The following is a 26240-nucleotide window of genomic DNA, read 5'->3' as shown; positions in this document are numbered from 1 at the left end:
AACCATTATGGGGTGAAATCTAAGTCCACATGTGTGATGTGAAAGCTGGAGGATGAAGAAGACAAAACATGAATATTTGCGGTCATCTATCTATATTTTATGTGCACAAAACAGTGGAGTAAAATAGATGTATTCATTTCAGACTATTTCCCCTTGAACACATATTTAAAATATTTTGTCACATCAAAAAATACTCTTCAACTGGTAACTTTCTAGATCTTTTAGAATCCAACTAAAGGAAAATTATATAATTTGCTTGTGGACGTAATCTCTTGGTATAATACATTTTAATCATTTTTATTTAATATTTTAGTCTTAATTTTTTGGTCATACTGGGATTTAAACTCAGGTTCCAGTGCTTGGTAGGCAGGGGCTCTACCATTGATTTACACTTCTCATCCTGATTCAAAATTTTTTTAAGGGCTAGGAGTTTGGCCTATTGGTAGAGTGCTTGCCTAGCATGCACGAAGGTCCAGGTTCGATTCCTTGGTACCACATACATAGAAAAAGCCAGAAGTGGTGCTGTGGCTTAACTGGTAGAGCTGTAGCCTTGAGAAAGCCCAAGGACAGTGCTCAGGTCCTGAGTTCAAGCACTGGGACGGCAAAAAAGAAAGCAAATGTTTACAATTTCATCTACATGTTTTCAGTATTCTCCTCTTAGAAATAATGCTATATCCTGGGAGTCAAGGATTAGTATACCTGGCCAAAAAGGCATGTTAACATCCTTCTTACACAAAATGTTCTTGCCTGTTTATGCTCCTGCCCTGTAAGAGCTCATGTGTCTCCTAGTACCAAGTCCCCAGAGTGGCCAAGTGCACAAGGAGTGGCCGCTGCATTGTCAGGAGGGCGGGGGGCCTGGCTGAGAGTGAGGGGCCGTGAATGGCCACTGGCAGGAGCCAGAGCCAGAGCATCTTCTGGTATAGTTCTTCATACCCATTTCTTGGGGTTTACGATTTTTCTTGTAAAGTCCATAAACTGAGTTTAGCCACAGAAATAAGGGATATATACATGTGAAAATGAAAACATAGATTTGCTTCAGTAAAAGCGAAATCAAATGACTCACGTGTCATGACCAACAAATATTAGACTGAGATCATTGGCTATGAAGGGATTTTACAGGCTCATTCCCAGGAACATAGAGAATGTCACTAGAAAAACAAAACCACTGGATTCCACTGAACTCCTCACCTTCGTGTACCATTCGCTGGTAAGACCATTCTACTTCCTCAACATTTCTCCAGTCCCTCCTCTTCCTCCTGGTTTCAAATCATCGCGGGAAGTGGCGCTGTGGCCTTGAGAGACAATGCTCAAGCCCAGCATTCACGGAAAAAACAAAAAAGGACACACACTGCACTGGGGCCAGGAGCACGGTAGAGTGCTCACCTAGCAAGCCCTGGGTTCAGTTCCTCTGTACACATACACAGAAAAAGCCAAGAGTGGCGCTGTGGCTCAAGTGGTAGAGCTCTAGCCTTGAGAAAGCCCAAGGACAGTGTTCAAGCCCTGAGTTCAAGCCCTGGACTGGCACAACAACAAAAATCAAGTAATTGTAATTTCCGTCCAATGGTTTTCCAATCTTGCTCTCAAAAATCCATCTGCATGCTTCTGCCACAGTGCACTTTTCAAAGTGAAAATCTGTTGGGAGGCCTTATTTAAAATCCTCCCCTGTTCTCCCAGTACCTGCAGTATGGAGGGCCAGGTCTCTACACAGCTCTCCAGATGTATCTGCTTCTGTTTCCACCCCACCAACATGGCCCTGTACAGACTCTGCATGGACCAGTCCTCTTCTTCAGAGGAGGAGCCTTCCACTCCTCCGGGCACACCTCACTGCATGTCCTCCAGAGTGCAGCTTCTCTACCTTTGAGACGTTTCCCCAAACTTGCAAACCCGGGTTTGTGCCTCTGCTGCGTGAGCCTCTCTGATGAGGTTAGGGCCAGGGGGGCACAGAAGGCCCTTCCACCTATCTTTGTCCTCTCAGAGAACAAGAATTCTTGGGAGCCAATGAGCACTTAATTTAATTTTGTGTTGCAGAATTTGTGTCACCGAATGGGATTTGACTTTGGGGTTTGTTTTGGTTTTGAATAGATTACTGTAACTTGCTAGGAACTGGTGGCTCACACCTGTAATCCTAGCTACTGAGAAGGCTGAGATCTGATGATCATAGTTCAAAGCCAGCCTGGGTACTAAAGTCTCTAGGACTCTTATCTCCAATTAACCACTAGAAAACCAGAAGTGGCACTGTGATTCAAGTGGTAGAGCACTAGCCTTGAGCTGAAGAGCTCAGGGACAGCACCCAGGCCTAAAGAAAAGGCTAGCTGAGTTCAAATTCCAAAGGAATCAAAGAAACACAGGAGTCAACCTATATTAACTCACTCCCTAACGACTTTGAAATGAAAGCAATGTCCACTCATTGGTTCAATACAGTTTCTCATACTGGGACTGTGGAAATGCGTAACACATGTCTTTCTATGGAAAATTCTCATTTCACCCAGAACAGAAGGAACAAAAGACCATGAAGTCATGAGTTAGAAGTAGAGGAAGTTATCAACACTGTAGAGTCAAGGGGTACTGCCTAAGAACTCAAGTTTTTGTTAACCCTCCCCTCACAAATAGGCCTGAAAGACTTCAATGTGACACTGTAGCTCTCAAGGAGTAACAAGCACTCAGCCCAACAGCATCCAGCCTCTCCACACAGTCATTTGCTACCTGAATTCAAGTAGGGAGATGCAGGAGCCTAAGATGGGAGGAAGGAAAAGGGCCAGAGGGCTACCTGAGTTTTGCCCTATTTGCAGCCTCTTGGGTTTTGCTAGTCCAGGCAAAAAGCCAAAAAAGGTGCAGAATTTCATGATCCAGACGGGCTAAGCAGCAGCTAGCCCTGCCCATGGACACAGTGGCATGATTCAAGTGAGAAACATAGAGCACACATATCATTAGCACAATGTGCTAACAGTCATGAGGAAATACTGGCACACAAAAATAATTACTTTACAGTAGAAGAGATACAAAAGTTCAAGATTCCTGGTTTGAATAAGAACACCAGCAGGAAAGAGGGTCAACAGAAGGGGGAAAGGTGGATGAGTATGGCTGGAGTATTTTCTATGTTTATATAAAACAGAACAGAAGTCTGCTGAGAGCAATGGATGGAGGAAGCAGGTTTGGTCAGAGTACATTGTACATTATACATTGTACATGTACATGGCAATGAAACCCTTCCCTTGTACAATGTTAATAAAAAAAAAGCTTTCCATAAAGGAGAATGAACAGACAGGTAACACTTCCATTTCTCAGTAATGAAAATGTAATAACACCTCTTTTTTTTTTTACAATTTATAGAAGGTGAAGTTTTCTAATTGGCTTCTTTGGAGCTAGTGATTTAAATATAACCAGTCTGTTGGAATCATATAATATATATATATATATACCTGTTAACTAATCCATAAATTGTGATCAGTATATTTTTAATCATTAAAAAATTAAAATATTTAAAAGGTGAATATATGATGATCTCTTTTCAAAGATCACCTTCAAAGGGTCATTTTTCCTAGTGAAGTAAAAGACAGTTTCCAAGGCTCAATTCTACAATATCTCCATCTATGATGCAAAGGCCTTACGTAAAAAAACCAAATTTAGCTGAAAAAAACCACACAGGGCTGGGAGTGTGGCTTAGTGGTAGAGTATTTGTCTAACATGCATGAATCCCTGGGTTTAATTTCCCAGTACCACATACACAGAAAAGGCTGGAAGTGGCTCAAGTGGTAGAGTACTAGCCCTGACCAAAAGTACAGAGTATAGAGAGGACAGTCTTAATAAGACCAAAGCATCTTTAATAGTTGTTCATATGAATTGAGGGCCTACTGGGTGTACATCATTATACAATCAAATTGAGCTTAATTACTTAATGATAGTAATTACATACACAGACAGTGGGTAGGTTTAGCACATTCTGCTTCTGTCTCATTTTTACTTAGAATTTTAAGAGACTAGAAAAGATGATTAAAAAAATAAAATAAAACATCACTAGTAGATCTAGGGAGTGCTTTCTAAGTGCCAGGCCCTGTATTACATGCAAGAGACACACAGCACTGAGTGTGGTGATGAACACTTGTAACTCCCGGTTGTTTAGGAGATAAAGAACATGCATTCTGCAGTTCAAGGCCAGCCTGAGCAAAAAATTAGCAAGACCCCATCTCAACAAATAAGCCAGGCATGACGATTCAGTTCTAAAAGCTCAATACTTAAGAGGCAGACGCAGGAAAATTCAGAATTCAAGCCCAGCATGTGAAATGTAGCAAGTTCCAGGCTAGCTGTTCAAAAGTAAGTTCCAAGATCAAAGAGACAAGGAAAGCAAAGGAGGAAGGTAGCTACTGAGACATGAGATACAAGGTCTCTCTTCAATCAGCAAAGGGGAGGGTAATGAAGGCTGTGGGACGCTCAAGAGGCAGGCCTGTCTTCTGTATCTTTTCAATCTCGATGTCTTCAATAAGTCTGTCTTACCATAGTCAGAATTCAGTAAATATCATAAGATAAATAAAGCAGTAAGGAATGAGCTAATAAGTGAAGGGACATGAATCTCCTCTTCTCAATTTATATTTAGAAAAAGATTTCGATTTCTGAGAAGGAATAATACAGAAACACAGAATTCCCTTTTGAGTACCCATTAGCTTTTTTTGAAGATGATAGGTGGGCACTTACTCTCTATTCATTCTGACCAGAACTGTGGTGATACACCTTCTAGTAGAATAACAGTAACAGAGTTAGTGCAGGAACAGTGCTCAAATGGACCACACTCTCCTGATGAACCAACGTTTGTCTCCTCTCTATCAGACTGAAAGAAGCTGGTGGCACACTCTGAGTACAAATACACTGGCAACTCAGGGCCCTTGACTGCTGCTCCAGAGCACAAAGGTGTTGTTTGCTCCCTCCAGTTACATTATTATTCTCAAGGAACACACTATGTCTGTAAATCTAAATAAATATTTAGGGCTCTCAAAAACATGGAAAAGGAAGCTGGGCATGGTGGCTCAAGCCTGTAATCCTAGTTACTCAGGAGGCTGAGATCTGAGGATCAAGGTTCAAAGTCAGCCTCAGCACAAAAAGGACTCTTATTCCCAATTAACCTCTAGAAAATGGGAAGTGGGGCTTAGATCAAGGGTAGGGGGGTAGCCATGAGTTGAAGAGTTCATAGACAGTGCCCAGGCCAAGTTCAAGCCCCATGACCTCCACCACACACACACAAAATATGGAAAAGGTTTAGAAAACATTACTGATTTTATGAAAATAAAATAAATTGATTTAGAAAGAGTCAACAAAATTGAATTTCCCCACACACGAAATTAGCCGATCAAAATAGGGTACATTGGGAGAGACTTGTTGAGGATACTCTGCATGGATGCTGCTGTCCAGGTGTGTCTATGTGCTTTTAGGGAAATCAAAGTCGGGGCAACCAAAGGTGCTAGTTGGGTGCAGTTTATTCAAAAAAAAAAAAAAAAAAAGAGGGAGGGTACTCCAAACAGGCTATCTAGATTCGAAGAAAACATTTTGGTCCAATGTATGCATCCTTTTTTAATGATTTCCTAAGCTTCGAATTAACAATCCAAGTACTGGTCTCAACTTTACTGTATAAGATAGATAACTTCAGTTGAAGCTGTCCTGTGTCCATTCAGTATGTTCCTTTAGCTCAATAGAGCTAGGCTGGCTGCCTCCATAGTCCTGGAATATACAAATTACTGAGCAAGTCCAGTAGAAAGCATGAGACCAGAAATTAGAAAAGATAGAATATAACTCCTTGCATCTCAGATTCCCCACTTGCAAAGCAGTAGACATAGATGACAAGAGCAGGAGTGGACTCGATGGCTTTCTGCTGATTTCTAACGTGCCATTCTCTACAGCTTGGCTCACGTGTGTTATGTAGGGTTCCTTAAGACATCTGTGTTTGGGGCGGGGAATGTGGCCTAGTGGTAGAGTGCTTGCCTAGCATGCATGAAGACCCAGGTTCGATTCCTCAGTACCACATACATAGAAAAAAGCCAGAAGTGGTGCTGTGGCTCAAGTGGAAGAGCTCTAGCCTTGAGAAAGTCCAAGGACAGTGCTCAGGCCCTGAGTTCAAGCCCCAGGACTGGCAAAAAAAAACAGTAAGTTAAACCCAAGACTCAAGTTAGAAGATTTGGGGTGTATTCAATGGTTGTCTAACACACTCATCTCTAGTACCTAACCTGTACCAGAATAAAAAGGAGGGAAAAAGGTCAATTTAAACCCCACTGAACTGTTTTATCAACTTATCAAAATGTATGTTTCTAGGGAAAAAAAACGGTACTTATTGGAGGCTAGCATATTGCTCTACTATTTCATTTTAATTATTAATAAAATAGTACCTACATTATACCACAAAATAAAGCAAACTAGACTTGGGTAAGATCATAGACTTACATCCAAATGCATGTAATCTTTTAAAACAATCACTTTCCATTTGTGAGTAGGAAAAGCAACGTGAGTATCATCTTCAGTTTATATGCTGCCTTAGAGTCTATATCAAATTACAAGTTTTCTTTTATGATTCAACTATTCCAAGAGTTCCAAGAGTCTGAAAATATTTCATTAAAAATTAATGTGTTATCCACACAAATGGAAAATATTGAAAACTAGGAATATAAATAAAAATAATAAAAATAGTATGTCTACTAATACTGAAGAGGAAGGAAGACAGGAGGGGAGGAGAGCATGTGGAAGGGAGAATCATTTTAAACATCCGGTTTCTATTCTGGACTGTTTATGGCAACAGACAGACACAGCAAGCAGAAGCCAAATATAGTCTTGGTCTCTGAAGGGATTTGTTTTCTATCTTGTCATTACTTTTACTGTATTCTTCCTAATAATATTTCTCCAGTGTTTTAGACTTTCTGATCACCATACTAATCTCATTAACAGCTTACAAGGGAGAACTGGGTGAGGTGGGGGGAGGGGCTGACTACTTGGGGAGCTTCTCACAGGGATCTGAAGCTTTCCCAGCCAACTTTTTGACACAAAGACACCCTACCAAGGGACTTCACCCCTGTCTCATGCCTTCTTTCCCCAGGCCCCTTAAACAATCTTTTGAAGACAGGACAGAAGGCCTGGCAGCAATGGCTACCTAGTCTGTGACAACAGGGCAATGCTGAATGAATGATGCCCATTGCACTAACGCTGTCACAAAGGCAACTAACTTAGCATGCACAGGCTCCGTCTGCCCCTTTGTAAGAATTGCTCAAAATCAAGCAGCACTTCCTTGTTCTGTCTTCACCCTATCCATGTCAATGCCACTGAAATTCATATGGCTGATCAAACATGAAGCCTGGGATACACACTCGATCCTGCTCAAGACAACACAATGGAGCTGCTCCACATCACAGATAATGAGGGGACTATTGTGAAAATATGAAAGATTTGCTTAGTGCGGACTATAAAAATATCCCACTGCATCAAAATAAGTGTCTCTCTTTACTGCACACTGATTATTTTCTATAGAATTTAAATTGTACAAAAATTATAATTGTGCCTTGTTTAACGTAAATTGATTGTCTCAATTATTGGGAAAGGATTTGAATCTAAATGGCCTATTTTGCTGGAGATATGCCAAGCAAATCAGCAAAAACTCTAATAGCTCTAACTAGAGGTATAGTGCCAAACATTTACACAAATCAGAAAGACAAATAGTCTAAGGAATTGATCCTAAAGTGGGACAAAAAGGTTTGTAAGCATTTCTCCAACTTGAGAAAAATCAGCTTCAACCTTCAATAGTAGTAAATTTGATACTCTGAATTGTTTATTTTTCTTTAAAAAAATGGGGGGGGCAAGATTCACAAATTAGTAGAAAAGGCTATGTGGCTCCTCTTCCTTCTTTCATTTTTTCCCCCTACAGATTAGATTAACCATGAAATCAGGACGCTAGCCTGAAGGGAGAACTGACATAAAATCCAGTGGCATTGTGACACACTTGAACGCTATCCTTGATTATCTATGGAAAGGCCACCCCAGGAAGCTGGCTACAGCCACAGGCCACCGTATGCTACAAAGTTATTGCTTGACAATGGCCTTTATAAAAGTCTAGTATCTATGAAGTCCACACTTAGTTTGCAGGCTGTGGCAAACCTCAGATACTTTGCTACCCAGACGGTTGCAACAGTTCTAGAGTTAAATTACATCCAGAGACGCCAGAGGTATAGACACATCTGCCTCACACTGCCAGCCTTTTAAGATTTCTTTCCCCACAAACCCTCAGTATCAAGAAATATAGTCTATCTAAGAGTAAAAAAAATCACCTTTAGTATCCCAGGACAAACCATTTACTGTACAGTCCAACTGATACTTTCGCTACTCACTACTGTGGGTCTATTTTTATTGCTATCAGTGTGAGATATTTTAGGAATTGAAAATATAAGGTTTTGGTAATTCCAGACTTGACAGAGCCTTTCTATCTGACATAGAAAACTTAATACAGACCTACATATAGATGCAATATACTGATTGCAACTTAACATTTGGATAGTTAAAATAAGGTTTCTTTCATGGGCCATCAAACTTTCTTGAATGAATTTTTATATTGCTTAATAATGAAGCTAAATATAAGGCATTTCTTTCTATACTAAAGTTGGGAAAATGTAGAGAGGATATGAATTATTATCTTTGATAATTATGATTGATCTCTTCCTAAGTGCTGAGCTGGCTTCTATAAAACAACTTGACTGTTAAGGTAGCCCAAAGTCTACATGATATATCTAGGTATTTTTTTAAAGAACACAGAATTTTCTGGCAATTAGTTGGTTGGTAAAAATTGCATATTTCAAAGTTAGCAGGAATAAGATTTTGGATAAAAGCCTGCTGGCATGAAAGTTAATAGAATGTCACATCCAGTGTGTACCATTCTATTGTATGATAGTATAAATTTGACCACAACTTCATTCTGGAAACCAAGTGGAGATTCTGGACAGAACAAAACCAAAAGACCCATGAACAAAGATGGAAAGAAAGAATGTGAAGAAAACATCAGACAAAGAGGAGGAAAAGAAATGGCAGGTAAGTAGAACTAGCTAGCTAGAAAACAGTGTGGCACGAACAGCAGGCCAGATGTGTTAACTCCTCAGTGCCCACCTCAGCCCAACTTGCAGAGGACTGCATGGGTCTTTCCTCACACCTGGGGTTGGCCGAAGACCAGCCAAATGGATGCCTGCTTTCTTAAAATGATGCATTGCCTAGCATGCAAGTTTACATTTAAAATTTACATTTAGTGACTCAAACACGTTTTGACATTCATAAAAATGTTCTTAAAATACCTGCTCTTTATACTGCTGTGTGTTTTGAATGACTTATAAGGCAAAATTGCATATTCCTGTGTTCATATACAAAAAAAGTTTATAGATAACAGCCTTTTCTAAACCAACTAATTTCTAGAAAACAAAAGATTTCAAAATATTATATATCAAGATATTGTCATAAAACCAGGCTCCTTAATCTGCTAAACTTCTATTATCTGCAAACCTGTATTATACATGCCCAATACAATGCCACAAATTGCTTTTCCCTAATCTAAGCATTCAACTAGACAAGGAAAAACTCTTGTGAAAAGCACTGAAGACATTGCTGCCCGGTGGAACTCCCCCAGAAGTTATTTTGTTCAAAAAACTCACCAAAGAAATGTCAAAAGGCCCAGCATCCCACAAAGGACGTAATTCACTGTGTTCTGGTGAGTTTGGATTTCAGTCTTTTGTGTAACTTCAAAAAGCTAAAGAGCAAAGGAACTGTTGAAGCCAGCCAGGCAGTGCCCAGGGCTCCAAGACCAAGACAAAGCCTCTCTAGACCTCACCTAGTCCTTGAATGGACCACAGGCTCACAGACAGGCATGGAGTGCCATCTTCCTCCTCTAGTCAGATACAAAAGGTTGACCTTGCCAAGGGTCAGTGGCTCACACCTGTATCCCTAACTACTCAGAAGGCTGAGATCTGAGGACCACAGTTTGAAGCCAGCCTGACAGGAAAGTCTGTGACACTCTTATCTCCAACTCTCTACCAAAAAAAACTGGCAGTAAAGCTGTGGCTCAAGTGGTACAGCACTAGGTTTGCGCAAAAGAAGCTTGGGGACAGCGTATAGACTATGAGTTAAAACTCCAGGATTCATATGCACACGCAGACACACACACACACACACACACATACACACACACACACAGAGAGAGACAGAGACAGAGAGACAGAGAGAGACAGAGAGAGAGAGAGAGACAGACAGACAGACAGACAGACAGACAGACAGACAGAGAGAGAGAGAGAGAGAGAGAGAGAGAGAGAAAAGGAAAAAGTTGACCTTAGGAAAAAGTTTGTATTTCCCTAGAAAAGTAACACTTCTGAAGTCCTGTCCTGTTTCTCTTTCCCTTTAGTACTACTGCAACTGCAACACAAAATCCAGTAACATCACTTTATTTAGTAAAAGCATGCATTGTTTTCCTAGACCGTGCTGATAAGCTCTTTAAACCTTTAGACAACACAGTTGAGTGAAAACTCTCCTTTCCTCTGTTCACAAAGTAGGCAGTGACACACTGTGAGGTGAAGTAAATTGCCAAAGGTCAAGAGCAGGGCTGGGGTCAGAACCCAGGGAGAGACTGCAGAAAAGGCACTTTTTCACCAGCAAGTACCACCTGCTCCACTACTAACTAAGAAGTCTTCTAGAAGCTCGTTTAGTCTGGCTATACCCAGGGGAGAGCCAGAAGGCACGTTTCAGTAATGTTCAGTCCCAATTTTATCAATATGAAGTTAGGCTAAACATTTACAAGATCATGGCATAGCAAGGGACATGGTTCATTCAGAAACTCAAAGCTTTCGTTACTGATCTGAGTTTCTTCTTATTACAATTTGCCATAGCTCCATAAAAGACACGCTAGCTCTTGCAATGCAAATATATATGAGTGCAGGAAATAGTAGATAAACAGTAATCCTCAGAGAAATAACTGCTCTCTCTGATGGGTATTTGTTGACAGCCTGTGCCAAGGCTCAAAATGTGGCGTCAGGGTTGCTTGGAGCTGGGAAAAAGTCAAAGTAGAGATTTCAGGAGAAGAATGAGGTAAAGAAAACAGATAGTTACCAAAGGCAATCATCAGTAATGCTTACAGTAGAGGAGGGGAACTGGTTCTGCACAGAGGCAGCACTGGAGAGATATGGATGCTCACAAAGGATCGGGTCTCCAGGGCTGGCCCTTAGGGAAACAGCACTGGTTGATGCGGCAGCAGGTGCACCACGCTCACTGAGCACTGAACTATCTTAGGTCCTTGGGTCCTCAAGTCCTCGCCGCTGCCACTGCGGTGGTCACTGACTCCCTGGTGGTCTCCCTGCCTCTGCCACCTGAGGCTCCCCACGCACGTTTCAGGTTGTAGATTCTCCTGTCACTTGGAATATGCCAAATCTTAGAATTGAGGATTCAGTTTCTGACTTGAGCACCAAAAGGTTGACATAATCTTAGGGCTAGGGGAAGACCTGGGCATATCAACCTCCTCTCCTTTTCTCTCTCCAGGGAGCTGTTTACAGGCACAGTTCCAGGGACAGCCAGTCCCAAAACTGTAAGGTCTGGCCTGGTGGCGTAAGTGCGACCACAGTCAATGCAGTACCATATTCTGACATTGCCTCCATCTTCCTAAGCCCCATCTACTTTCCTCCCACTGTGTACCCGAGGAACACAGACTGAAAAAGAAAATGGCCCTGAATTTTGCTCGGGTTCAACGATAACAGAAATGAAGATGTTGGCAAAATCTTCATTGGAATCACCTACCTCGTTGGTTAGTTCATCTTAAAATGACTGTAAAAAAAAACGTAACAAAAGCAATAAAGCACAGGGCATTATAAGTAACCTGACTGGTGAGAAGTGGTTACTCAGATGGTATGTGGCAGATAGGATGGTACCAGAAGCTACGCAGGCTCTCCTAGTACGAGGCCAGTTTAGCACAAAATGCCTCTTTTCTCTTCAATGGATCCCTTTCACAGTGCTCTGAACATACTCTAAGCATCTTTTAAAATACAATTCAAGAGAAACAACTTTTCTAAGGCAGGAGGATCAAGAGTTCAAGGCCTTTCAGGGATATTTAGAGAAATGCCTCAAAAATAAATAAACAAACAAGAGAATGACTTCCACACTGAATTTCTAATGATTCTACTTCTCAGACTGTAGAAGTATACAGGTATACATACACATACATAGATATACACATCAGTCACTCTCATCTTCAGAATGAGAAAAGGCCTGATAATTTCCCAAATCATAATTTTTCTTAAGACAATCAGAAATCTGAGGTCGCATGATAACCAATAAATGCCCAAACATGGCATATATCCCTCAAGACAAAATAATGAAGTCCATTTACCTTCCCCTGGGCACTGCAAAGAGTAAATGGCCACTAGAAAAGCATATAGGAGGACAGCAGCCAAGACTGCTATGGAGTCAGAGTGGCCAGGAGGATCACAGTCCCAGCTGGCCTGTGCAAAACCAAAAAACCAAATCTCAAAAATGATCAGAGCTCTTAATGTACTATGTTATTTCTCTTTTCTTTTTTTTACCCTTTGGTTAATCTCATATTGTTACTGTATGTGACTTTGTTACCTGGTATATTGTATATGTTTATTTGTTTATTTGAAATAGGAAAGGGAAGGGGGAAAAAAGATGATTGGGAGGGGGGAGGGAGAAATGAAGACAAAAACATCAGAAGGGGTATCAATGTGTGAGAAATAATACACCTACTACCTGGAGAATGTAACTGTAATCCCTCTATACATTATCCCGACAATAAAAAAAAAAATGACCAGAGCAAAAAAGGGCTGGAAGGGTGACTCAATTGACAGTGTACTAGTCAAACTCTGATTTAAATCAGACAAAAGAAGGAAGGAAGGAAAGAGGGAAGGAAGGGAGAGAGAGAGGGAGGGAAGGGAAAGAGGGAACTATTTTTCCAAATACAGTCTAGCATTTATGCCCAGGTCAACCCAGAGAGCAAATCCTACTCAAACTTTCCAAGTAGTTCAGATTTCAGGTGCCACACACACACACACACACACACACACACACACACACACACATACACAGCTTTATTGGTTGAAAGTGGTCTTATTCACTTTTAGCACAGGCTGGTTCTGAACCATAATCCTCCTAATCTCCATATTTAGAGTAGCTGTCATCCCAGCATGAGATACGATGGCCCTTTGGTGCTTGGAATTGACCCCAGGGCACTATGCATGCTGTGTGAGCACTCTACCACTGAGTTATACCCATGACTTTCATTAGTACTAGCTGAACACTGTTTATTATCTAAGCTTAATTATATGAACAACAAAAATAACAAATATTATAAATATTAAAATTGGTTGGTTACAGATGGTTTGTCAAAAAATTTGCCTCCAAACAGGCATTAGTTATTTCCTAGTACCTTATGTTCTTATCATTTTTTTCTCCTTAATTTTTAAATGTTATAATGTTTTCCCTCTCAGAAAATTGAAATTAAACTCTATTAGCTGCATTTGTTTCTAAGGAAAAGGGTAAATGAAGCTAGGACTCCTTGAGTGGCCAAGTTTGGGGAAAAAACTGAAGTGTCCATGTGCAGATGTCTGTTTAAACACAGTGTGGACTATATACAGCCAGAAAACGAATACAACCGTGCTGCTTTCAGGAAAGTGGATGGAATTGAAGAGCACAATGTTAAACAAAATGAGGCTCTTTCACCAAGGCAAGCATGATATGTTCTTTCAGATGTAGAATGTGATGGGCAAGGACCTGAGAGTGAAAGGTAAGCTATTAGGCAGTGGAGGAGAGAAATGTGAGAGAGAGAATTATTATAAGATATAATAATAGAGGGGCCAGGAGTTTGGCCTAGTGGTAAAAACGATTGCCTAGCATGCACAAAGACCCTGGTTCAATTCCTTGATACCACATAAATAGAAAACCTTGGAAGTGGTGCTGTGTCTCAAGTGGAAGAGCTTTAACCTTGAGAAATCCCAAGGACAGTGCTGAGGCCCTGAGTTCAAGCCTCGGGACTGGCAAAAAACCAAAAGATATAATAATAGAGGTGTGAATATGATCAAAGCACCCTGTGTATGAGTGTGGAAATACCATGCTTTACACAAGTGGTTCCATGATCAAAAAAAGGTAATTCTCCCAGATAAATAGAGTAGTCATCTGCCTTGAAAAATCAGGAATAGTAATCCAATGGGGCAAAAACAGTCTTTACAACAAATAGTGCTTGAACAACTGAATATCCATATGTAGGGGGGGATGGGGAGGGAAAAAAGGAGGGAGGGAGAAAGGAAGGAAAGGAGGGAGAAAAAGAGAGAAGGAAGGAAGGAAAAGGAAAAAAGAGAAATTTCCACGTGGACTTTACTGCTTTTACAAACATTAACTAAAAATGGATCACAGACTTAAATGTAAGACACCAAACATAACATCTAAAAGATAATACCAACAACAAAAATGACAAATACTATAAAAACCATTAAAACTGGGTAGCTACAGATGGTTTGCCAAAAATTTAGATAACATCTGAAGATAACAGATGTCCAGAGGACCAGGGATATGGCAATGACTTTTGAGATACATCATCAAAAGTACAATCCATTTTTAAAATGATTTGATAAACTGGATTTCATGACAATTAAAAAAACTGTTTTGCAGAAGACAATGCCGAAAGAATTAGAAGACAAACCACAGACTAAGGAGAAATATTTCCAAAGGCAATATCTGAATTTTACAAAGCTTTTGTTTACTTGTTTGATTTTTTTCCCCCTAATGTTAGAGAATGAACACAGGGTCTTGCAAATGCATACTCTCAACTATTGAGTAATACTGTAGACTGGGACACATCTAATAAAGACCTTAATCCAAACTATACAAAGGACTCTTAAATGTCAACCGTACGAAGCCATACGGTCTGCTGGGCAATGGTGGCTCACATCTTGATGGTGTTCCTAGCTACTCAGCAGGATGAGATCTGAGGACTATAATTTGAAGCCTACCAGGGCAGGAAAATCGGATCAACTCTTTTCTCCAACTAACCAACAAGCAGGCAAAAGCAGAGTTGTAGCTCAAGTGGTAAAAAGCCATGCAAGAGCACAAGACCCTCAGTTCACACCCCAATACTGGCATCAAAAAAGTAAAGGATAAAGACTTTTTTTATTTTATTGTCAAGTAATGAATAGAGGGGTTACAGTTATATTCGTCAGGTAATGGGTACATTAATTCTCGAACCTTGATACCCCTTCTCATGCTTTTGAAGGAAAAAGATCTTAATCTTACCTGCAGAAAACACTGAAAAACACATGAAAAGATGGTCCACCCCACAGTGATGAGGCAAATGCCACTTACCACAGCGATAAGAAACCAGTATGCCACTAGAACTAGTGACAGCAGCCCAGAAACTACAAACACCAGCAACATGCTAGAGAGGAAGTGAAGCAACAGAAACTCCACTCATTGTTGCTCACTGAAAGCCAATGGTGCGACCACAAATCAGCTTGGGATTATAAAATTAACCATACACTATATAGTGGAGTAAGACACCCAAACTTACATACAGATGCTTATATTTATTAACAATTACCAAAACATGAAAGCAACCAAGAGGCAGGGAAATGGATAAGTTATGGTACATAGAAACAATGGGGTTTGGTTCAGCACTGAAAGGAATTGAGCTGTGAAAGGAAACCAAAATGCCCATTAGTAAGTACAAGAAGCCAGTTGGAAAGGTTTTATGTACTACTGCCTGACTTTAAGTGGATGGCATTCTGGAGACAAAGCCATGGGGAGGATATATCGGTGGTAGCCAGAAGCTGGGGCTGATGAGGGATGAATTCACAGGGCAGTAAAGATGTTCAAATTGATTCTAGAGTTGAGCAGGAAAACCCACTGAACAGAAAAACTAACAGTGAACCCTAACATACATGGATGCCAAGACAGGCCGACTCATTGCAAAAATTGTGCTACTCTCATGGGACAAGTCTATGAGAAAACTCTCACCTTCCTCTCACTTCCGCTAAAACTAAAACTGCTCTGAAAACTAAAGTCTTTGAAGGGGGAAAAATGTGTTCCTAATGCTCAATACTCCTAAAAATGTGAGAACACATAAATGTATCCACTTTGAAATTTTATTTGTATTTGGTTTACACTTATAGACATAAAATACATTCAATATGTGCACATACACACACACACACACACACACACACACACACACACTCACAACATCACAGGCATAGTCCAAGTCATGTTCCAAAATGTTTAAAATCAAAAGTTATGTCAAAATTTCATAAGGCATTTTCCCCTCAGAAATAATATTCTGAGGGACAATAGCTGACCTATTGAGTAAGTACACAACCTTCTAGTGAGAGAATCTGAAGCTCTGCTACATACTGCATGAATGAAGGATTTCAAAGCAGTCATAGTGGGAAACATGTATTGAGGACCAACTGTGCCAAGTGCTGTTCCAAAGATGTTCTACGGATTTTAAGGAATTTTCATAACTTAACCAAGGTAGCATTTTTCAGGAAAAGAAAGTGGTGAAGATAAAATTTAAGGCTAAAAATGTGTTCCTGACTGCCTGGTTAGAAAGCAGTCAACTATGGAAAGTCTAGAAAGTTTGGTTCTAGGATGCATGCTCTTAACTGCAATGCACAGTCTCTCTAGCTTCCACTCTAGGGCTTCATAGCAGAACGTGCGTTCCCACAGTGCTCTTGATCTGACACACAACAGTGGCTATAGTTTGTACCTTCAATGTCCTCCAGAGGCCTATGTCTTAAACGCTGGACCCGGGATGGTGGAGTCCTTCTGAGGGGGGCCTAGTGGAGAGGTCATTGGGGGCACGTCCTTGAAGAGGGTGATGGGACTCTGGGCCCCTCCCTTCCTCTCTGTTATTCCAGAATATGGGCTGTTTAAAATAACTTACTAGCTAATACATAGGGTGGAAACTTCCTGTATTATTAGGAGAGCAGTAAAGTCTAGTAAATCATAGCTCCCAGGGCTGGGAGTTTGGCCGAGTGGTAGAGTGCTTGCCTAGCATGCACAGAGACCCAGGTTCAATTCCTTTGTACCACATAAAAAGAAAAAGCTGGAAGTGGTGCTGTGGCTCACATCGTAGAGCACTAACCTGGAGGAAAGCCCAAGGACTGGCAAAACAAACAAACAAACAAAAACACAGAGCTCCCAGTCTTCTTAGGGGCTTATCTGCATTGCCCTGAATGCTTAGAAGAGATGGTTAGCCTCAACAGTATACTTTATGTATGATCTGGGGGAGATGCGTAAACCTCTCCAGGCCAGTTCTGGGGCTTCAACTCAGGGCCTGGACTGTGCTTGAGCTGCTGGAATCTGCAGATGAGGCATCTGACCTAATCCACACTAGTCCATGGCCAGCAAAATAAATTCTAGTAACAGCGAAGAAATGTAGCATTACATGTAATGAAGAAGTAATATTATATCATGACAGCATATAAATCTAAACTCAGTCATTTTAAAAAATTTCCTTCTATTAGTATGCTGTCATATATAAAAGCAATTTGCAAGTGGCATATCACAAAAGGAATTCCTCTCTTCAGAAAATGTGTGATATGGAGGAATAGGAGGCAAAGATTATATACCCATCTGCTTTAGCTAGAGATACAGATGATTCATTTCTGAATCATAATCCATACTGAATTTGAAATGTCATTATCAGAAAACTATTTCATGGCTAAAACAAGAATGGAATACTGCACTACAGGAGGAGGTTAACAAAATATACCAAAACAAACAAAATTATTATGATGAAGCTAAATTTGTAATTAAAAGCAAAAACAGCAGCATTTGAAAACCTAAACATTCTCAGTATAACACTGATAATATAATAACTAAATGTATTTCCCACAAATCATACTAGCTTGTTAAGACAAAGAAGCAGCCAATGGAATATTATACCAGCATTTTCAGTAAGTTGTTTTGATTTATAAAAACCAAATTTTATTTTGCAAATGTTCACATAATAGGCTTTAAATCTGTCCGTAAGTATTGAGACTGTCTCCTGTTCATCACTACCCAGGAGTTATGGTCTAATTGTGATGACGCTTCTGCTTTCAAGAAATTATCTCAGGGACAGGTTTTCTGCTTTTAATACTACTATCCTAAACCTAACATCAGCAAGATCTATGCTTACTAGAAATCAGAGTGCACACGAAATCAGGAAAACATCTAGGACATCCAACTGCCAATGGACAGCAGTCTCTAGACATTCTTCCCCTTCCTTGTCCTCGGGGGTTTCCAAGGCTACTTGACATGCTTTGACATGCTGTTCAAATCTAAACAAAGTATCCTGTAAGACCCATATTAAGGTCATGGACCCTGACTGCCATTATTGGAAAGTCGTGGGGCCTAGTAGGAGGTTGTCACGTCAACAGAGGCAAGTCACAACGCAAAGAACGAATTCCCAGCTGCTTCTCTTCAATCTCTTCCTTCTTTCCCTCCCCTCCTTCCCTCCCTCCCTCTTTCTTTCCTTCCTTTCTTCCTTCCTTCCTTCCTCCCACCCTCTCTCCCTTCCTCTCTCTCTTGCTTGATTTCTCTGTCTTCCTTCCCTTCCCCACTGTGATTAGATCATGAGAGCACTGGCCTCATCAATACACCAATCCATTGATGAATTCATAGGCAGAAGGAAGGGAGGCCCAGGTGAAGGAAGTAGATCACCAGGGCAAAACCCTTGAAAGGTAAATTTTGCCCCATCCATCCTTCCCTTCTCTGTTTCTTGGAAACACAAACTAAGTAGCTTTTCTCTGGCACATCCTTCTGCCATGATATGCTATCTCACCACAGCCCCCAAAGCAAGAGTTACCCAATAATGACTGAAACCTTGAACCAGACTGAATCTTCTTCCTTTAAAATGAAATCTTTCTTTCTTGTTTTTCTCAGCTGTTTTGTTGCAGTGGTGAAAACGCTGACTGCAACAGCCCTCACAGGCTGAGCCCCTCTACTACAAACTTTCATACCAAGTGTCTACACAGACCCCCAAATTGGGGCCAGCCAATCAGTGAATGAAACCTCTAACATAGAGCCAAACAACCTTTTCTCTTTCACACTGTCTTATGAAGGATAAAATTTCCATTAGAATAATCAGAATGCAAGGATTTGGTAATGCTCATCCTTAGACTACTTTATAGAAGAATTACCAAACTTACATTTATTACTAGCTTGTTTCACTTCAACCAGAAGCTTCATGTTTTTGGACAAAGGTCTTTTTATGCACATCATTCACACAAAACATTGTATATCAGAAAAGCATGTTTTGGATCCAGGAATGTGACTCAAGTGGTAGAGCACTTGCCTAGCAAACACAAGACATTGATTTCAAACCCCAGTACTACCAAAAACAAATACACAAATAAAAACAATGTAGATGGGTACAAGTGACAGCACAACAAGGACCACTGCAGGTTGGAGACAGTACACAGCCAGATAAGAGAACACAACAAGGCAACACCTCGGAGACAGGGCCCGGTTCCCTCTATACGCTTATGTGCTCTTAAACCTACATCTTTCAGGGGAAATTTTGTGAATCACAATTCTGTATGAAGGAGAAAGAGAGGGCCAGGGGGGTGGCTTCGTGGTAGAGCTGCTTGCCTAGCATACACAAAGCCCTACGTTCTAGTCCTCAGTACCACACATGCAGAAAAAGCCAGAAGTGGTGCTGTGGCTCAAGGGCACAATTCTATCTTTGAGAAAGCTCAGGAACAGTGCCCAAGCCCTAAGTTCAAGCCCCAGGACTGGCCAAAAAAAAAAAAAAGAACACTCTAAATGCAATGATCTGGTATTCTTCCCCCCACCCCTCAGACAGCCCAGTGACACTAACTGTCACCTAGTGCACGGCTTCTGCCATACCTAGAGCACATCTGACCATGGCCCATCTGTTACCTCTCCCTCATGGACTCATGCACTTTGCCGTGCTGCACACACTGCTCCTCCAATTCACTGTTTCTCCTCTGCAGCCGTTCCAGTTTTTCATATGTGTACCTTTGTTCTTGACTCAGCTGAGCTATTTCAGATCTAGAAGAAGAAACACAGAAATAAGAGAGGGTCAAGGCTCTTACGACTAATATACTTTTGTTGTTGTTGTTGTTGTTGTTGTTCTGGGGCTTCATTTTGCTCAAAGCTAGTGCTCTTACCACTTGAGCCACATCACATCTCCACTTCCAGTAGTTTGGTAGTTTATTGGAGATAAGACTCTCACAGCCTTTCCTGTGTCATCTGGCTTTGAACTGTGATCTTCAGATCTCTGTCTCCTGAGTAGCTGGAATTACAGGAATGAGCCACCAGTGCACAGCTCTAAATAAATTTTTAAATGCTGTTTCAGCAGTACCGAGGTTTGAACTCAGGACCTTCCACTTGCTAGGTAGGTGCTCTACCACTCAAGTCACACCCTAGCCCTCTTTTTTTCTTTTTACTATTTTTAAAATAGATTATTCTATTTATGATAGAGCCAATATGATCCTTCTATCCTATTTATGTCTCCACAGTAACTGGGATGACAGATGCCTGCCACATGCCTAGCTTTTTGTTATCAGCAGAAGTGGGGTCTTGCAAATTTTTTACATCAAGGGCATGTTTTTGTTGTATAGCATTATCTCAAGCTCTATACTTAAACATTAACTATGTAATAAAATCCAAGTACTATATTTAATATATGCATTATATATGAGAATATTTCAGAAGATCCCTGCAAAGGGATATGTACATTATAGGGATCAAGGAATAGGAACAACATACTCTACTAGAAATGGTTCAAGCAATAAGAAACAGGTGATAATGATCAAATCTCTTTTTTTTTTTGCCAGTCCTGGGCTTGAGCTCAGGGCCTGAGCACTGTCCTTGGACTTTCTCAAGACTAGAGCTCTACCACTTGAGCCTCAGCACCACTTCCGGCTTTTTTCTATATGTGGTACCAAAGAATCGAACCTGGGTCTCCATGCATGCTAGGCAAGCACTTTAACCACTAGGCCAAACTCCCGGCCTGATCAAATCTCTTTTAAAAGACAATTGTTATATGCTTACTGTAGCCCAGTCCCATGCTGCTAAACCCTAGGACTAATTTTTTTTATAACACAATCTCCTTTAGTTAGTGTAACCAATTTAGCATCATGTGCCTTAAAATCAAATCATTCTATACTGGTTATTTCATGTGTCAGTGTGATTGGACCATGTACCCTGGTATTTGGCTACATATTATTACAGGTGTTTCTTGAAGGTATTTTAAAGATGAGGTTGCATTTTAACTTGGTGGGCTCCGGGTAAAGCAGGTTATCTTCCAATAGATGAAGTGCTTAAGAGAATAAGACTAACTTCTGAGAAAAAAGGGTTACTGCCAGTAGACTGGACTTCAACTTGAGTTACAACCCTTCCTGGTCTCTCCAGTGGGCCAAAAGAAGTCTCCATTTATTTAGACCTAGACTGATGTAGATCTGTATCAATAGACCAATCAGTAGACCAATGGAAGACATCCTATTAGTTCTTCCCTGGAGAACCCTGGTTAAAATGAATTCTTTCAGAAGACTAATAATGAAAAATAGAAGTCTCCTACCCTGTGACTCCATAATCAAACCATTCAGTGACAAATACTTTTAGCTTTTATAAAGATATTTCTTGGCAACTGCCTCCATATTCATAGATGTGTTCATATCATTAGTTCTTACTCCATTAGTTAAGATGTTTCTGCTAACCTGACAGAGAGCCTGAATTCCCTCCCAGAGCTCTTCCCCCACTCCCAGCTTCAATGTAAATACCAATATTTCAGTTGTAGTTCAACTAAGACCAGTAGTTACATCACAATAAACACCTGGTCTTTGCTGTCCAAATACTATGATTATAGGTACAAATGAGTACGCTCAATCTCTTCTACATAATAGAGACTAGGCTGACTGAGTAGCAAGCCATCCTTTCCAGTGCTTGATTCCCACATGCTTTCCTCTGGTCACTGTTTCTCCAGAGGAGGAACCTGTAGCTGTCCAAGGTCTATGAGCCAGTGTACAGGGGGGTGGGAATATTGCACTTCAGGATCCAGGCTTTTCTTAATTCCTCTGTTCTAACACCAGTGCCCCTGGCACAGTCAGCATTCCCTGGCTTGGTCTCTTCAGAGAGGAAGCCAGAGTCTTCCTCACGGAACAAAAGCAGTGCCTGGCTGCAAGGACTGAAGGTGGAATAGTGGGTTTGGGTTTTAGTGCTGCCCCATTCTCTAAATTTTCTTGGGATTCTGACAGCAGATTAGCTAGGTTTTTGTTTGTTTGTTTGTTTGGCTGATGGGCTGGTTAGTCACGGAGCTTGAACTCAAGGCCTGAGTGCTGTCCCAGAGCTTTTCTGCTCAAGGTAGTGCTCTACCATTTTGAGCTACAGCACCTCTTCCCATTTTCTGGTGACTGGAGATAAGACTTTACTGCCTGGGCTGGCTTCGAACTTCGATCATCAGATCTCAACCTCCTGACTAGGATAACAGGCATTGAGTCAGCACCCAGCTCAAATAGGATTGTTTTACATGTGTTTATTCCTCTCTGTAGATGTAAACTCAGACATTTCTCCAGTCAAACGTCATTTTGCCCTGCTTCTGTTTTCACCCATTCCTCCTGGCATCACCATTGCCTCGGCTGATGACTGAGGTCCTTTCAGACATATGCTGTGTTTTCAGTGTCTTAGAGGACAATTTCAAATCTCAAAGTTGGCAGATCAAAAGGGAGTCCTATTCAAGAAAATTGTATCTTTCTTTTAAATGTTAAATTGTTGTCGCTGCCACCATCCCTAATGTTGTGCTAAGTGGAAGTGAAAGTATATAGTCCTTCTATATGATAATACCGCAAGTATCTGTTTGTTTCCTGAAGATTAAGAAACAGGGCATGGTGGGGCAGGGCCAAGTTCAGTTCTCTTTGTTCTCACTTTCTTTTCATATTAGAGCAAGGGTCATTCCAAAAGAAGCTTGTTCAAGTCTCAGTTTGCAGATCTCACTAAATCCTCTAGCTTTTATGCATATATTAGTCTACTGTTCATTCCTGTGAATTGTAGTCTTCGCGTTACCTTTTTGCTAGATTACATGTAAGAACAAAACTCATCACATTTTTTTTCCCCAGTCCTGGGGCTTGAACTCAGGGTCTTGACACTGTCCTTTCTCACTGACTTTCTCAAGGCTAACACCCTACCATTTGAGCTTTTTCTGTGTATGTGGTCCTGAGGAATGGAATCAGGACTTCATGCATGCTAGGCAAGCACTCTACCACCAGGTCATACTCCTGGCCCCAACTTATCTCGTTTTTAAACTCAGCTCAAATAATCTGTACTTGATACTCCTAATAAGAAAACACTCCAATTTGAAAGTCTAAATGAGCTAACAATGACTTATAATTCAGAACCATTTACAGTATAAAAGAATTTACAAGAATGCTAAATTTTAATTTAGCATTTCTCCCCATTTTATACTAAAAACAAATAAAAGGAGAAAAAATCCTCAAATCAAAATAGGAAAAAAAATTCAAAAGAACCTTTATCTACTTTCAAGTCTTTTCCAAGAAAAAGCACTTTAAAAAGGAAAATTACAAGGAGAAAAAATTTTACAATATAAAAATGTAAAGCATTCACATATAGAAGTCATATAGTTCCAAAACTCATGTTTATGTGAGAATATTCTTTGTAAGGTTTGTTTTTCCTAGAAAAAAAAATCAAGTTGTTCAGAGGATGGCTTAACCCAGAAATCTACAAAAAGTAAACTGGTTAAATGGCTTACATAATGGACACCAAGATATTGTTCTTGTAATTCGAGAGCTGATTAGTCTATTTACTGACTTTTAAAGTGACCTTGTTACTAATTTATAAGAAATGGTAAATACTGAGTCTGCATAATGTAATTTCATAATTTAATTATCTTGACCTATATGCTATAGATACATTAGTACTGATTATTTCTGGTGGAAAGATTAGGAATTTTTTTTGTTTTATGAATTTTTACAATGGACATGTAATGATTTTTTTAACCTTTTTTAAAATTGGTATTTTAGCCAGGAGCTGATGGCTCATGCCTATTACCCTAGAAACTCAGGAGGCTGAGATCTGAGGATCACCACTCAAAGGCAGCCTGGGCAGGAAAGTCCGTGAGGCTCTTATCTTTAATGAACCAGTTAATTTTAAAACAAAATCCAGAAGTAGAGTTGTGGCTCAAGTGGTAGAGGACTAGCCTTGAACAAAAAAGCTCAGAGACAATACCCAGGCCCTGAATTCAAGACCCAGGATTGGCAAACACACAAAAAAGTATTTTTCTTATCTTTTAAGTAGCTGTACAAAGGGACAATCTTTTAGCAAGTCAGTTTACAAACACAGTGCATCTTGACTGATATCACACTTTTCTTCCTTCTCCCCTCCTGATGTACTTTTCTTTAATAATTAGTTTTATTTTAAGAAAATTCATATTAAAACTAAATATAATGAGTTGTGGGGGAAGTTGTGGTGGAGAACAGGGATTATGTAACAATTCTTCCTCTTTTCTACTAAACTGCTCTCAAAATAAAGTAATTAATTTAAAAATACAAAGAACTAAGAAAATATTTACAAAAATATGAGAAAACAACCCAAGATTAATAGCATCATTAAATAAAGTATCCCAATAACAAAATTACAATTTAGAAGAGTACAAGGATTATAAAAAATATTTACAGAAGAAATACAAATGGCCAATATATTTATATAATAGCCAATTTCATCCAAATAAATGCAAAATAAAACCGAATACTACTGTCTAATATTTATCATATGCCTATCCAAACAGTAGAATTCGTCCTTTAATGATTTCAATTGACCTAGAGGGTAATTGTTCATTGTATGAGGTAAATGTGCTATTTAGATATTTGCCTTAGGTGACCCAAACAGTGAATAACCAGACCAGCCTGAAGGAGTATCCTGCCCCATCTGAAACACTACCTCTCCTTTTCCTCTTCAGTGTTTCAGCTTTGGATGTCACACACTGAGAGGGGCAAATACTTACTGAGCAGAACTTAGCATTGTCCTTGTGACTAGCCCTAGGCAAACTCAGAGCCTTTGGAGCAGAGATCCATTCTAGACATCTCTACTAAGGGGATTATCAGGCTATTTTCACATTGCCATTTATAGTAAATAAAAATTTTTTAAAACTTGTAAATATCTAATGTATCATGAATGCATACTTATTTAATTACAATTTTGTTTCCTGAGTATTTACTGATGTAGAATTATGTTAATTAGAAAGATAGCATCAAGAATAAAGTAGTGGCAAAACTGTGTTTGTAGCATAATCTCAATCACAATATAAAAGGAACATATTTGCATACACATGAAAGATAACTGGAAAGAAATGTGTCAAAAGGGAACAGCAGTTATCTCAGGATGGTAACATCACAGGAAAATGTTTCCTTAGTTCTTCTTTATATTTATCAAATTCTCTACATTGAGCAAGGCTTACCTAATCACAAAATATAACTATTGTTAGAAAGTACTCATTAATATACTATGTATTACTCTAACAACCTCTTGCATTATTTGCAATTTTGCATTTTCCCCTTATTTAAAATGGGGGAAGTTGCATATCACTTTCTACTGTTCAGTACAATTTGGCATATGTACATACATGCCATCTTTCATCTGTGCAGAGCTCACAATACATCATATAACTTGTAGAATCCCCAAAGTAAACTTACAAGTTTGTAGGTTAGTTTTTAAGATACATTATGACATGCTGATGCTTGTATTCTATAAAAGAAGAACTGACTGTAATGTATTTTCCTAGGTAATTTCTGGCTTTATAGAAGCATGAACTTACCCCTGCCTTTTATTTTGTAAATCAGCTATATGTAATTACATTTGCATGAAATGTAAGACATTTTACTACTATAATTCAGATTACAATAATCATTTCTTTTAAAGAACAAATGTGACACTTTCATTTTTTATTCTTTTGGATAATAGTTTGATTTTTGGTAACAATTAGCATAAGGCTGATATCACTCTTCTCTTGTGTAATATATTTTTTGCAGTATTCCAACCTAACGTCATTAACCATGCAAGGGAGAAAAAAAAAACCCAAAAACAAAAAACAGTTCAACCGGGTGTATGTTCTTTTACTTCAATTAAACTCACACAGTTGGAGACCTACTGCTGCCAAAACAGTAATATAATTTATACATTATAGTCCACACAGTAAAACTACACTAAAAGTCATTTAACAATATTTATAACACCAT

At 39.8% G+C, this 26240-nt stretch overlaps 1 protein-coding gene across 1 annotated transcript in view; it reads right to left on the bottom strand.

Annotated features, from left to right (window-relative positions):
* Sdccag8 (SHH signaling and ciliogenesis regulator SDCCAG8) overlaps positions 1 to 26240 on the bottom strand; it is a 188973-nt gene that overhangs the window by 29307 nt on the left and 133426 nt on the right. The window contains exon 16 of the mRNA XM_090341503.1: positions 19912 to 20043. Within this exon, the coding sequence (XP_090197629.1) occupies positions 19912 to 20043 (132 nt within the window). The remainder of the gene's footprint in view (positions 1 to 19911; positions 20044 to 26240) is intronic.

The sequence above is a fragment of the Megascapheus bottae genome, chromosome 10, assembly GCF_031878675.1.
Source record: "Megascapheus bottae isolate mThoBot1 chromosome 10, mThoBot2.hap1, whole genome shotgun sequence".
NCBI lineage: Eukaryota > Metazoa > Chordata > Mammalia > Rodentia > Geomyidae > Megascapheus > Megascapheus bottae.
The sequence above is the reverse complement of the archived record's forward strand: the minus strand, read 5'-3'. Positions and strand labels throughout refer to the sequence as shown.